Raw genomic sequence first — 14,000 nt, 5'->3', positions numbered from 1 at the left:
GCAATTTGCTCTAGGTTATATATTAGCTTTCCATGAGAAACATTATCAAAAATTTTACTAAAGTCAAGGTAAATAATGCCAAAGTTTTTCTTGCATTGAACTGCTTTATGACTTTGTCATAATAATTAACATTTTCACTGCTAGCTTTTCTAATGACCTTTTTTTTTTTTAAAGGCTGGGAATTGAAAAACATAGGATTGAGTCAATCCAGATTCAAGAGGAAAGAAACATTTCTGGGCTTTCTTCTCACTATGACTGAATTAGTCAGTCTCCAGCAAAGATTGCTTGACAAAAATATCTGGTTTTTCTTCTGTCAAATTGAAAGAAAAAGTTGTAAAAGTATGGTGGTTTCCCTCCATGTGGATTAAAAACAAGTTAAGCGTATTTAGTATTAACAATAGCAAATGATTCAAGAAAGCAAGCTTATAGAGCATCAGCAAAAAAAAAAAAAAAAAAAAACTCATTTCACCTATTCCTCCCCACCAATAGTTTGTCTAGTTCTTCCTTGAATTTATTCAAGCTATCCATCCACTTCTACAACATCAGACAATGTTGTTATGTTTTGTTATTAAATTTGAACTTGTAGGATATTTGTTTTAGATCCCACTCCTCAGAAATTATTATTGGTCTATATATGTTGATCTTACTGATAGTCTCAATGGTTTCTAACTTAAATTTTGTCTTATCTAATATTATGGTGTTTTCAAAGATGGGTAATATCCTGTGTCTAAGTGGTAACCTACCAACTCAGAATTAATTTTTTCTGTCCAGTCTATTTTTTCTTTATTATTTGAAATTACTTTTAAACTTCTTTTGGATTCTCATACATAACGATGTTCTCATGCTGCCTATATATATATACAATCACAGTCTGGTGTGTAAGGACATAAACTATGTTTGTTTAAAATCTCTTGTTTTATTATTGTTTGTTGAATTCTTAAGGTATGCCCATAGTTTCTTGGAGCTGCCGAAGGCTAAATTTACTCTGGAATCATTGAAAAAAATTTTCAAGGTTGTTGGTATGTTTCAACATATGGGAGGCCTATCCATTGCTTTTTTTTTTTTTTGGTCTTTTTTACTATTTTTTCAGCAGTATTTAAGGCACTGTGTATGTAGTCTTGTCTAGATGATCCTGCAATGCTTCTTTAACCATTGACTCCATTATTTTACCCAGAACAGAAATTAAACTAACAGGTCTGTAATTACACATGTCACCTTTTGTGAATTGAAGATACATTTGTACATCTCCAGTCTGTGGGGGACCCCACAAGGATGCTCTCTTAATTGTAGCTAAGGGTTTGCTTACTTCCTTTGCCACCTCCTTTAATATAACTGGATAGATCCCATCCACCCCAGGTGCCTTTCTTATGTTTAACTTCAACAATTTCTCCTCCACTTTGCTCTCAGTTATTACAAAATTATTTAGCTCCCTGTTAGAGTTTAATAAGCTTCTGTCCTCAATTTTCCTATAGAATTCCTCATGTGTAAATATAGATGCAAAATACTCATTCAGTTTATCAGCAGGGTCATCAACAGTTGAACCATCGATATCAAGTGGACCAATCTGATTCATCCCCTTCCTTCTAGAGTTTATATAAGTAAAGAAATCTTTGCTGTTTTTCTTTGCATCCTTTGCCAAAGATAGAGCGGATATCATCTTTTAAGGGCACAAAAGGTGATATAGTTGTACACGTTGGCACTAATGATATTAAGAGTAGGAGACCGGCGGAATTACTTAGCAAGTACAGGTCACTGTTGAAAAAAAGCCTTGAATTAGGGTTGAACTTGAAAGTGTCTGCAATTCTGCCCAGACACGATAGGAGGGAGTATATGATGAGAGCCTTGTCGATCAATTCGGCCCTGGAGGGATTGTGCAAGGCTCAAGGGGTAGAATTTTTTTCAGCCTGGACTGTACTTGTTAACAGGAGAGATTGCTTCTACAGGGATGGGATACACTTAAATAGAAAGGGTGCAAAAATTTTTGCTGATGCTGTCGAGGCAGTGTTAGGTGGGTCGGAAAACTGCTAGTTGGGGGGGATACAAGGACTAATAGATTAACAGTAGCCACTGGCAGAGGTGGAAGTGATTCTTGCACTGCTTCTATTCAAATGAGCAGAAGTCTGAAAAACAAGATGCAGGATATTTCAGAGACTGCTGGTAGTCATTGCGTTACAAGTAAACACATGGGTTGTGTTAGGGTAGCTAAGAATAGAAACAGGTGCATGTATACCTGCGTGTACACCAATGCTAGGAGTTTGGTAAATAAATTTGATGAATTTGAGGTATTGCTCAAAACATCAACGGCAGATATTGTTGGGATATCAGAGACGTGGTGTCACACAGATATAAGTAATGCGGAACTGGAATTTGGGGAATACAATGTATATAGAAAGGATAGACAGGACAGGAGGGGTTATGATATTAATTAAGAAACACATAAAGTCAAAGGAAGTGAAGCCAGTTGACATCAATGGACAGGGCAGTGTCGAGTCAGTTTGGTGTGACATAAGCATAGGGAAATCAAAATTGAGAGTAGGAGTGTGCTATAGGCCTAATGACTCTGATGAGTATAATAAGATATTGTACAGGGAAATAGAGTGGGCCAGTAAATCAGAGAGTCTTATAATGGGGGATTTTAATTTCCCAGATATTGACTGGAATTTGTGGGTTGGTCACTCGCACACTAGCAAGGCTTTTGTGGATTTATTGGATGATTGTTTTCTACATCAGCATGTTCGTGAGGCAACAAGAGGGAGCAATACTCTTGATCTGATTATCAGTAGTGATTCTTCATGCATTAAGAACCTGCAGATAAATGAACCACTAGGTGGCAGTGATCACAGTGTGTTGAAGTGGGATTTACTCAAGGAGGTAACTACCATCAGAGGTAAAGGGAAGGGTTTTTGTTTTCGTAAAGGCGACTATGATGGTCTGAGACAGTATTTAAATTCTATACAGTGGTAACTGATGATGTTACTAACAGCAAACTCAAAATGGGAAGCATTCAAGGAACTAATCTTGGAGGCTACCAGGCTTTACATACCAACTAAGAAATATTGTTCAAGGTTTAGGCCTAAATGGTTGTCAGATGGACTAATGAGACATGTGGCAGAGAAGAAAAATGCATGGGATACATACAAATTAATGGGTGACATGGAAGCCTATGATAGATATAAGTTGGTCTGTAACCAAGTCACAAAGGAGATTAGGCAGGCAAAGGCAGACTACGAAAAATCCTTGGCAAAGGATGCAAAGAAAAACAGAAAGGAGTTCTTTACATACTTGAACTCGAGAAGGAAAGGGATGAATCAGATTGGTCCACTGGATATTGATGGTTCAACAGTTGAGGATCCTGCTCAGGTGGCTAACAATCTAAACGAGTATTTTGCATCTACATTCACGCATGAGGAGTTATTCAGGAAGGAGAATGATGTAGGTAAAGTAAACATTGGCAGTGAGCTGGATGATTTTGTAATAACTGAGAGGAAAGTGGAGGAGAGATTGTTGAGGATAAACATAAAAAAGGCACCTGGGGTGGATGGGATCTATCCAGTTATATTAAAGGAGGCAGCAAAGGAAGTATGCAAACCCCTAGCCATAATTATGAGAGCTTCTTTGGACTCAGGGGAGGTACCCATAGACTGGAGATGTGCAAATGTAACCCCAATTCACAAAGGAGGATCAATGGCTGACACAAGTAATTATAGACCTGTTAGTTTAACTTCTGTTCCAGGTAAATTAATGGAGGCACTGGTTAAAGAAGCACTGCAGGATCATCTAGACAAGAATTCAGTTATAGCTCAGACGCAGCATGGTTTTGTTAAGGGCAGGTCTTGCCTGACCAATTTGATTGGATACTATGATGTAGTCACAAAAGAACTGGATGCAGGGAATAACTTTGATATTATATATTTGGATCTTAGAAAGGCTTTTGATACTGTTGCACATGGAAGACTGCTGCACAAATTGGAGCAGTGTGGCATTGGAGGCAAATTGCTGCTATGGATAAGGGGATGGTTGAGTGGCAGAAGACAGAGAGTGGTAATCAATGGACACTGCTCAACGTGGACTAATGTTATTAGTGGAGTTCCTCAAGGTTCAGTGTTGGGTCCATTGTTGTTTTCGGTGTTTATGAATGATATTGATGATGGGATATCAAGTTTAATGCCTAAGTTTGCAGATGATGATGCAGATGACAACAAGGTTGGCAGGGTCGTTAAGGACACTACTGACGCTATGCTGCTGCAACAGGATCTGGAAAGGTTGAACAGATGGGCTGAGAGGTGGCAAATGAAGTTTAACATTGACAAATGTAAAGTACTACATATGGGTAACAGTAACCCCAGAGCAATGTATCAACTCTGCGGTACTACACTGACAGTGGTGGAGAATGAAAAGGACCTGGGGGTAATTGTGCAGGCAGATATGAAGTTCTCTGAGCAGTGCAGACGAGCTGCAAGAGTAGCTCATGGTGTCTTGTCAATGATATACAGGAATTTTTCTAGCAGGGATAAGGAGGTGATTATTCCCTTGTATAAGGCAATGGTTAGGCCACATCTTGAGTACTGTATACAGGTCTGGAGGCCTCATTTCAAGAAGGATGTAGAGCTGCTGGAACGGGTACAGAGAAGGGCAACAAGATTAGTAAATGGAACAAAGGGTTGCTCTTACGAAGAAAGGCTTAAGTTTTGCAAATTACAGAGTCTGGAGACTAGGCACCGGCGAGGTGATCTGATAGAGGTGTATAAGGCTTTGAATGGTTTGAGCATGCTCAATGCCAATGGGATTCTTCATCTTTCTCAGAATAATCACCTCAGAGGGCATAAATTCAAATTGAGGAAGGACGGATGTCGGATAGAAGTGCGGAAATTTGCCTTTGGCCAGCGGGTGGTTGGTTGGTGGAACCGACTTCCATCACTTGTTGTTGAAGTTGATAGCCTAAACAAATTTAAAGCTCAACTGGACAGGTATTTCGAACGAACGGAGGGGTGAAATGGGAGAGGGTTTTTTTTTTTTTTTTGGCTGATGCTGAATAAGCTTGCTTTCTTGCATCATATGCCTCTACTAATGCTAATATGAAATAATCTGCCTTTGCTTGCCTAACCTCCTTTGTGACTTGATTACAGACTAGTTTATATCTACCATAGGCTTCTGTGTCACCTGATAATTTATATGCATCCTATGCATTTTTCTTCTCTGCCATGAGTCTCATTAGTTCATCTGACATCCATTTGGGCGTAAACCTTGAACAGTATTTCTTAGTTGGTATGAAAAGCTTAGTAGCTTCCAAGATTAATTCCTTGAATGCCCTTTTAGAATTTGCTGTTGGTAACATCATCAGTTGGTCCCACTGTATAGAATTTAAAAAATGTCTGAGACCACTGTAGTCACCTTTACAAAAGTAAAAACCCTAAGTAAAAGTAAAGTAAAAATTTCGACTTACGTAGAATGCTGCATAAGCATTTAGGGAAATTTCGATTTACATAGAGTTCTGCAGAATGCAACCCTTACATAAGTCAGGGAGTGGCTGTATATGTAAATATTTGTTTTAAGTAAATTTGTTCTGTAATTATGTCCCATAAATAGTATGAGCCTATTACACTCACCCATCACTGAATTATAAACACACATGGTACAATATTCATAGGTAGGTACAGTGTTGAAATGCAGCTCCACTGGAAGGAATGCCATGATTAAATGGACTTAAAGCACCATACTGCAGCGGTGCTAGATGAATTGAATTAGTGGCACATAAGTTGCTGTGGCTATAAGATCCCAGTCAGGAAGTTAAATGCTACCATCATGGCATGGCATAGTGGACTGGTTTCATTTTCTGCTGTGGTGTTCTACAGGGAAGATTTGACAAACAAGTGCAACTTCTATTTTTACCTTCCGTACTGCTCACGCACTAATATGCATGAGCAGTGTAGAAGGTAAAAATAAAGTTTCCACTACACAGAGTGATATATTGTTTAATCCAAAGGAAGGGTATTAATTGAATATAATTGCATATACCATAATATACTGATGGTCCACTCGTGTTTCATGAGCCATGCAAGCTAGATTGTTCTAGAAACATGAATGGATCATCAGTAACTGGAAAAAAATATTGTCAGTCTACCAATGAATATGATTCGGTGGACTGAATAGCAGGATATTCAGAAATGAGCCAGTAGGCCCTTCATGGTGTCAATTTGTGCTTCTGGGGGGGGGGGAAGATTCCTGAAACCTCTGACACATATGTCTAATGGTTTACCTGAACTGTTTTTCAGATGATGTGGACATTTACTATCAGTTTATTAACACAAGGTTCACCCCCTGTACAGCAAGTGGGCTAAGGAGGGTGTACAGAAATTTTAAAATATACATTATACACTTTTGTACAAATTTTCAGATCTTTACAATATAATTATAGTATAATAATAGCTATTAAATAGATATATACATTTGCTTAATTGTATTCACTTTGAAATAACATAGATCTTGATAATTGAAGAGTTAAATAGGTTGACTTCTTAATCAGCAACTAACATACAGATTTATTTTTATTGATTACATTATTGCATTTAATTGATCATCAAATTTCTAATAAAAACTACTCAATTTTCACAGCAATCCTGGTGATTTAGTCCAGATTTGGTCTATAATTTGACTTCTGTAGGTTTTATTGACTTCAAACTTTACTGGATCAATGGAGAAGGTGTTGAAGTGTTCAATGGTGGTACATGGGAACATTCATTTTAGGGAGTCCAAGTTTGATAGCTTCATCCTAAGTGGGTGATGACTTCTATTTCTTCCTCTTTTCAGTGCAACGATATCTCCTATTGATGGGGCATCAATATGGCGAGTTAGCAGCTTGGTAAGCGTTAACAGATTTTTTTTGAGGACAATGAGCTTCCAGGAGGTCATGCCTAGGTTGACTAGGAGAATGGATTTCGAGATGTTGAAGGGGTTCCCTCCCAGACGGTTCAGCCACCGCAGAATCCAATACTCCATTGATAGAAATTTATTACATCGAGAGGTAGATGCAGAGGACCAGATTTCTGAGGCATATAGAGGTATGGGTGTGAGACATCTATTAATGTATTGTCCAATCAGTCTGGTGTTGTGACAGCCTGAGAGCTCCTGGCGGCATAGCAGCATAAGTCTTCTTCTTTGCCTTTAGGAAGTGTTCCTTGAAATTTAAGTCTTCCTATTGACAAACACCATGTCTTTAAGACATGGTGTTTGTCAATAGGACAGTGTGCTATTCCAACAGGATCTAGAAAATTTGGGCAGATCAGCTGAGAAGTGGCAACTGACGTTTAACATTGGCAAATGCAAAGTACTGCATATGGGTAGAAGTAATCCCAGAGAAATGTACCAACTGTGTTGTGCTACTTAGGGTTGTAGAAAATGAAAAAGACCCGGGAGTAATTGTGCAGTCATATATGAAGTTTTCTGAGCAATGCAAACATGCTGCAAGAGCAGGTCATGGGGTTTTGTCAATGATATACAGGAATTTTGCTAGATTTGCTTGAGCATTTACAGAGAAGGGCAACAAGATTGGCGAGGAGAATGAAGGAATCGTCTTACCAAGAGAGGCTTAAGTTCTGCAAATTGCAGTGCCTGGAGAGTAGGCACCTGTGAGGTGATCTGCTTGAGGTGTATAAGGTCTTGAATGGGTTGAGCATGCTGAATTCTGATGGGATTCTGCCACTTGCTCAGATTACGAACCTAAGGGGGCATAAATTCAAATTGAGGAAAGACAGTTGTAGAATAGATGTGTGGAAATTTGCCTTTAGCCAACAGGTGGTTAATTGCTGGAACAAACTTCTAGAGGGAATGGTTGTGTGAATTTTTTTTGGCTGATGCTACATAAGTTCATACGCTTGCTTTCTTGCATCACATGCCTCTATTACTGAGTCTTCTAATTATTAGAAGACTCAGTCCTTCCTTAGATCAACCCATTGAACATTTATGGAATGAAGTCAGAGGAGTATTTGATATTGCACCATCAGTGCCCAAGTAATGTTATGAAATGTTTTGTAGGTAGCATGGCAGGCCATACATTGGGTAGCAGTTAGTCATTTTGTGGTCACTTCATTTTTTTATTGTTTCATTTTCCAAAGTTAGTGAAGTCCAACACATTCTTAAATAGTATGTGTTTCAGTGATGTGTGTTTAATCTGGAACATATACTTAGAATGTAAATTAAATGAATTCGTTATTATTATTAACATTCACATTAGTAAGGTTTTCGTAATTCTGTTCTTTAGAATTGATTCTTAAAAAAAGTGTTATTTATTAGAATAAAAATGTATTTCTAATAATTTTTAGGTTGGAGAATTTGGAGCAACTCTAAGTGGGGGACAGAAACAGAGATTGAGTTTGGCAAGAGCAGTTTATGCAGATAAAGATATATATTTACTTGATGACTCACTATCTGCAGTCGACAACCATGTAGGAAGTCATGTATTTCAGCATTGCATTAAAGGAGTCTTGAAAGAAAAAACTGTGCTTTTTGTTTCTCATCAGTTCCAAGTAAGCTGATAAGCATTCATCAATTTTTATGCACATAAGAGATTGGTCATATGCCTTTCTCCATTCGTAGTTATTAATGAATTAGTATAATAATATTGACAACGTACAAGTAGTTCAAACGCATCATATTAGTATAATATGATATGATGTGTTTGCACTAATATTTCAGTATAATAATATTGTTGTGATAAAGTTAGAATTATATAGAAGAAACTACAGGAAAGATTTAAGGATATCATTACACATTGCATCTGAAAAGTAACAAGATTTTTTTACATCCATAAGGATGCAGCGAGATACACTAGGTGCACACACATGCCCATATGAAGTGTTGATATTCCCTCTTTCAAATATCTTTCTCATTTCATTTAATTGTGTAGATTTGTTAAAGTATTTTAAAATTGTGTAGATTTGTTAAAATGTTATAAAACTGTTTATAATGATGAATATTTATCCCAAGCAACAAGAATAGGAACAATCAAGAACAGGAACATCCTAACAAGTGATAATTGCTCTACAGTATCACTAATTTTTTCCCTAAAATGTCAAATTTTGGTTTCATTTCCTCACTTACTTTTCATCTGACATACTCAAAAGCATCATCTGTGGCACTATTATATCCTGCTATAGATAGCTTAAAATTCCAGTACATGCCGCAATCGGCACAAATGCAAGTATAGATATACACCGATGAGCCAAAACATTATGACCAGCAAGAAGCAACTGCAGGGAAACTATGGCGATGTGCGGGTCGGGACATGGTATAAAAAACACCCGATACTGATCTCCATTAATCAGTGTTACTCTTGTTCTTCAGATGGGAAAGGCAGCAGACTTAAGCGAGTTTGACAAAGGCCAAATTGTAATGGCCTGACGACTGGGTCAGAGCCTATCCCAAAAGGCATGGCCGGTAGGATGTTCACGGGCAGCTGTGGTTAGTACCTACCAAAAGTGGTCCAAGGAGGGAAAACCCACGAATCATTGGCGAGGTGTTGGACGACCACAGCTCATCGATGCTCTAGGTGAAAGAAGGCTCTCCTGGATAGTACGTGTCAACAGAAGGGCGACTGTGGTGCGACTCGCCGGTAATTGGAATGCAATATGTCACAACACACAGTACATCGAACCCTGCTGAAAATGTGGCTGCGTAGCTGCATGCCACTCTGAGTGCCCATGCTAACCACGGTTCACCGGCAATAGTGCCTACAATGGGCACGCGAGCATCAAAACTGGACTTTGAGTGATTGGAAGAAGGTCGTCTGGTCCGATGAATCACATTTCCTGTTGCACCATGTGGAGGGCTGGGTACGTGTGCGTCATTTACCTGGGGAAGTGATGGTGCCTGGATACGGCGGTGTCATGCTTTGGGCGATGTTCTGCTGGGATACCCTGGGTCCAGTCATCCGTGTGCCGGGCACTCTGACATCTGTTTGTTTGTTATTTGGTTTTTAGGAGCATCAGCAACTAAGGCCATATTGCTCCGGGGATATGCGGTGGTCATTTCCTGATCTTTCCGCATCCTCCATATTTGGTAGTCATGGGCTCGAACCCCGTTCTAATCAAGAAGCGTCTGCTATGCACTGCCGTTCCTGCCCACCTGGCTACGGAGGCGCCCTCTGACATCTACCACCTACCTAAACGTCAGTCTGACTACTGACCCTTGGGTGACGTCAGCAGTCCTCTGTCGCCCATGAATACAATATGCAAATTTCTTCCTATCTCTTTCAGTGCCCCCTACTGATAAAAGTTGGAACTCTTCATTTTTGTTAATAATTTAAATTCTTCAGTAGAAATTTCTGGAGATTGGACTAAAATTCGGTAGAACCATTCATTCACTGAACCTAAAATTTTCATCCCGACACAGTAAGACGGTTGAAGATAATGAAAATGCTGAAAGTTCACAGGACGAGGTTAGCTCGTCTGAGAGAGACGAATCGGAGGCTTTTAATTCTCTGCTTCTTAGAGTACCTGGCAAATCCTCCTCAAAGAAAAAGAAGTCCAAGAGGAGGTCCAGAGTTTGTCCTCTACACTCCTCTTACTCTCATCTTCCAGGACAGATGAATAATAACTGCATATCACCTTCCATAGACCATAATCGCACAGTTTCCACCTCGAATCGATGCAAACTCCACCTCAACTGCTCATCAAACTTCATCAGCTCTGCCACCTCAACCTGCCCCAGCAGACTCCTTGGCTACACAACTACCATCTGCTCTGGACCAAGTGGTCTCATCTGGGATGAGACCACTTGGTCCAGAGAGAAAGAGAATGAGAAGCTAAAAGCTGTTAACGAAGAAATCAAGACGAGATCTACAATATTGGAAAAGGCCTTAGACGTCTGCGCTAAGCTTCCCCAGCCTTCACCCGAGTGGGAACTGGGCCTAATCACGGAACCCGAACCATCTACAGGTCCCTCTTATGCCGGCGCTGTACTTAAGAACCTTCCAACCTCTAAACTGGGTGCTTCCATCCAAGTGCAACCACCACAGACGAGTCGACAGAACCCCCAGCATATAAGAAAGAGAACCCTGATAAAACAGCAGAATCTGGTGGTTATCAGACCTATTAACTCCAAAGCATCACATACAAGTGAACAAATCAAGACCAAAATAATGACAGAGTTGAAAGATATCTTAAAACTACGAAAATAAAAGTAATAAGAAAAACTAGAAATACAGGCATAGTGATCAAAACAAAAACTAAAAAAGAAGCTAACAAAATTATAACCAATGCAAATATAATGACAATGGGTTTAAAGGCAGAGGCGCCAAAAAAGCTGGGCCCTCTATCATTTTTGACCTCAGTGACAACCTGACCCCATAGCAATTCAGTGAGGAACTATACTGTAGGAACTTGCAGGAGTACTTCCCAGACTAGAGGCAGATGCCTTAATCAAACCTAAATACTCGAAAAAAGTCAAAGGAGGAGGCAAAAACTGGATTGTTCAACTCAACCCAATCGCCTGGAAGGTCCTAAACAATCAAGCAAGTGTATACATAAACTGGGGCAGCCACCGCTTTTGCAAACACGTGGCTGTGCCTAAATGCTTCAAGTGTTGCAGGTTCGGCCACACCTCACACACTTGTATCCAGACAGAGCCACTGTGCAGCCATTGTGCTGAAAAAGGCCATGAATTTAACAGCTGTCCTAACAAAACCAAAGATCCTATTTGTGTGAACTGTAAAAGTTTCAAAATGGACTCAGCGCATTCAGTCAGAGACAGAAAATGTCCAACATATATATAAAAGCCAAGGGTCAGCACCAACAATGGATCGATTATGGGGAGACACCTTAAAAAATTTAACTTCAAAGAAGTAAAAATAATGCAAATTAACGCACAACGGGCCCGGGCTGTGGTCGGCCTAATCAGGATTCGGGCAGACGAGGACAACACGATGTAATTATCCTGCAAGAGCCATACGCTCGTAAGAACCAGGTCAGAGGCTATCCCTTGACCTACAAAATCATCCAGGTGGAAGGGGAAACCCCCTGGGCAGCAATAGTTGTAAGAAACCTTGACATCACAGCCACAAATATAACCCAACTTTGCACAGCCATATGTGCCCATATTATTACAGCGCTTGGAAACTTTTACGTCATTGCCCTATATGGCGTCCAGGCGAAGATATTATCGGGGCTATAAGATACCTTCAAAGTGTACTAAACACTCTCCCAGGAGGGAGAATTATCGTCGGGGCAGATGTAAACTGCAGGTCTCCCGCACAACACCAGACCATTGAGGAGCAACAAACAGCCAAAGAATGGAGGACTACCTGGGTAACTTCCTCTTCGGGATCCTCAATTAGCCAAACAACCTCTCCACTTTCAGCAGCACCCTTTGGGAAGCCACCATTGACATTTCTCTTGCTACAAGAAACACAGCAAGCTATATCTCCGACGGAAGGTCCAAGATGATTGGATGACCATTCAGGATCACAAAAAACCACAACAGACAGTCCATTTCCAGAGTAATGCAACATAAATATGCAATAGAAAAAACAAACTGGGACACGTTCAGGGGTACCCTGCTGGAAGTGATGGGACAACAGCAGCAGAAACTCAGGCAAACTCAAAATCCAAACCTTCTTCAAAAAGAGATCACCACCCTATTAACATAAGTCTGCAATACCACAATTAAAAGGAAAAAACCTTCTCCAGGGGCGGTTCCCTGGTGAAATGAGGAACTTTGAAGGATGAGAAAGAAGGTACAAGCCAAACGGAAAGCGTATCAAAGAGCGAGAAGATCCTAGCCTGATGTGGAGGTCAAAGAACTTACACAAGTATATCGAACAGCAAGAAACGCATATAAGGAAGGAATAAAGAAATCAAAGCAGCAATCCTGGGAGCGACTTATCTCTTACACGGGAAATCTGGACCCCTGAGGGGGTAGTGTACAAAATCACCACAAACAAACTCCCCAGGGGGGAAGGGAACACCGCTGCTTAAACCCCACAGAGAAACATAACCACGACCTGGAGGGACTCAGTCTCAAATATCTTAAACAACGTTTTTCATCCAAACATTAATCCAGCAACAACTGAGCAGCATGAGATCTGCAGAGAAAATGAAACCTATCGGACTGGACAAGTTGAACCACAGTTCACACAGGAAGAACTCCTAGCCCCGGCAGCTCTTATCAAAGGGAAAAAAATGTCCGGGGCCTGACTTATTTGAGCCTGAGATTGTGAAGAAGGTTGTGGAGCTTGCCCCGGAGCTGTTGCTGCACCTATTCAATCTCTGCCTACACACTGGCACCTTTCCAGATGGCTGCAAATATGAAACTGATCCTTAAAAATCCAACAAAACCACCACATCTACCAAGTTCATACAGGCCCATACTCTCGGCCTCTTAAAGGAACTCTCTGTATTACAAGACCGCCACAGATTAAAATTGGAAACAAGACAGTAAAGTTGTCGGAGCAACTCAAATATCTTGACATAGTACTAAACAGAAACCTCTCTTTCCAAGCTCATCTCAAATACATCAGAACTAAAGTAAGAAACTATACTGCCGTGATTGCTAGGATCTCCCATTGGGACTGGGGTCTTAACAAGTGAATTCTCTCACTGTATTACAAGGCTATCTTCATTCCTGTGATTATGTATGCAGCTGGAGTTTGGTTTATCAAGGTTATGACTGCAGTAAACAGACGAATCCTGTATTCCACTTAACGCATGGTCCTGCTCTGCGTGTCTCAGACCTGCATCTGACCAACAACCAAAAAATGGAGAAGAGGAGACTTCAAGCACACATGCAGCGGGTGTGGCAGGACCGCTGGACAAATTCAACCAAGGGGATCCATCCCAGATATTAGCAGAGTCTATCCAAAATCCCTAACATGGTTTTATCCAGGCCTGTACACCACGTATTTGCTTACTGGCCATGGTGCAGTAAAGGCAAAACTAACAACCTTTGGCCTAGAAGAGGACCCAACGTGCTCCTGTGGAGGACTGAGATTACCTCATGCACGAGTGCCC

General features: G+C 40.4%; 1 protein-coding gene across 1 annotated transcript in view; it reads left to right on the top strand.

Annotated features, from left to right (window-relative positions):
- LOC150083139 (ATP-binding cassette sub-family C member 5-like) overlaps nucleotides 1–14,000 on the top strand; it is a 278,483-nt gene that overhangs the window by 144,608 nt on the left and 119,875 nt on the right. Inside the window, exon 12 of the mRNA XM_090378404.1 lies at nucleotides 8,319–8,522. Within this exon, the coding sequence (XP_090234530.1) occupies nucleotides 8,319–8,522 (204 nt within the window). The remainder of the gene's footprint in view (nucleotides 1–8,318; nucleotides 8,523–14,000) is intronic.

The sequence above is a fragment of the Mastigoproctus giganteus genome, chromosome 7, assembly GCF_048544385.1.
Source record: "Mastigoproctus giganteus isolate SK-2022 chromosome 7, ASM4854438v1, whole genome shotgun sequence".
NCBI lineage: Eukaryota > Metazoa > Arthropoda > Arachnida > Uropygi > Thelyphonidae > Mastigoproctus > Mastigoproctus giganteus.
This window is presented reverse-complemented; position numbering and strand designations above follow the sequence as displayed.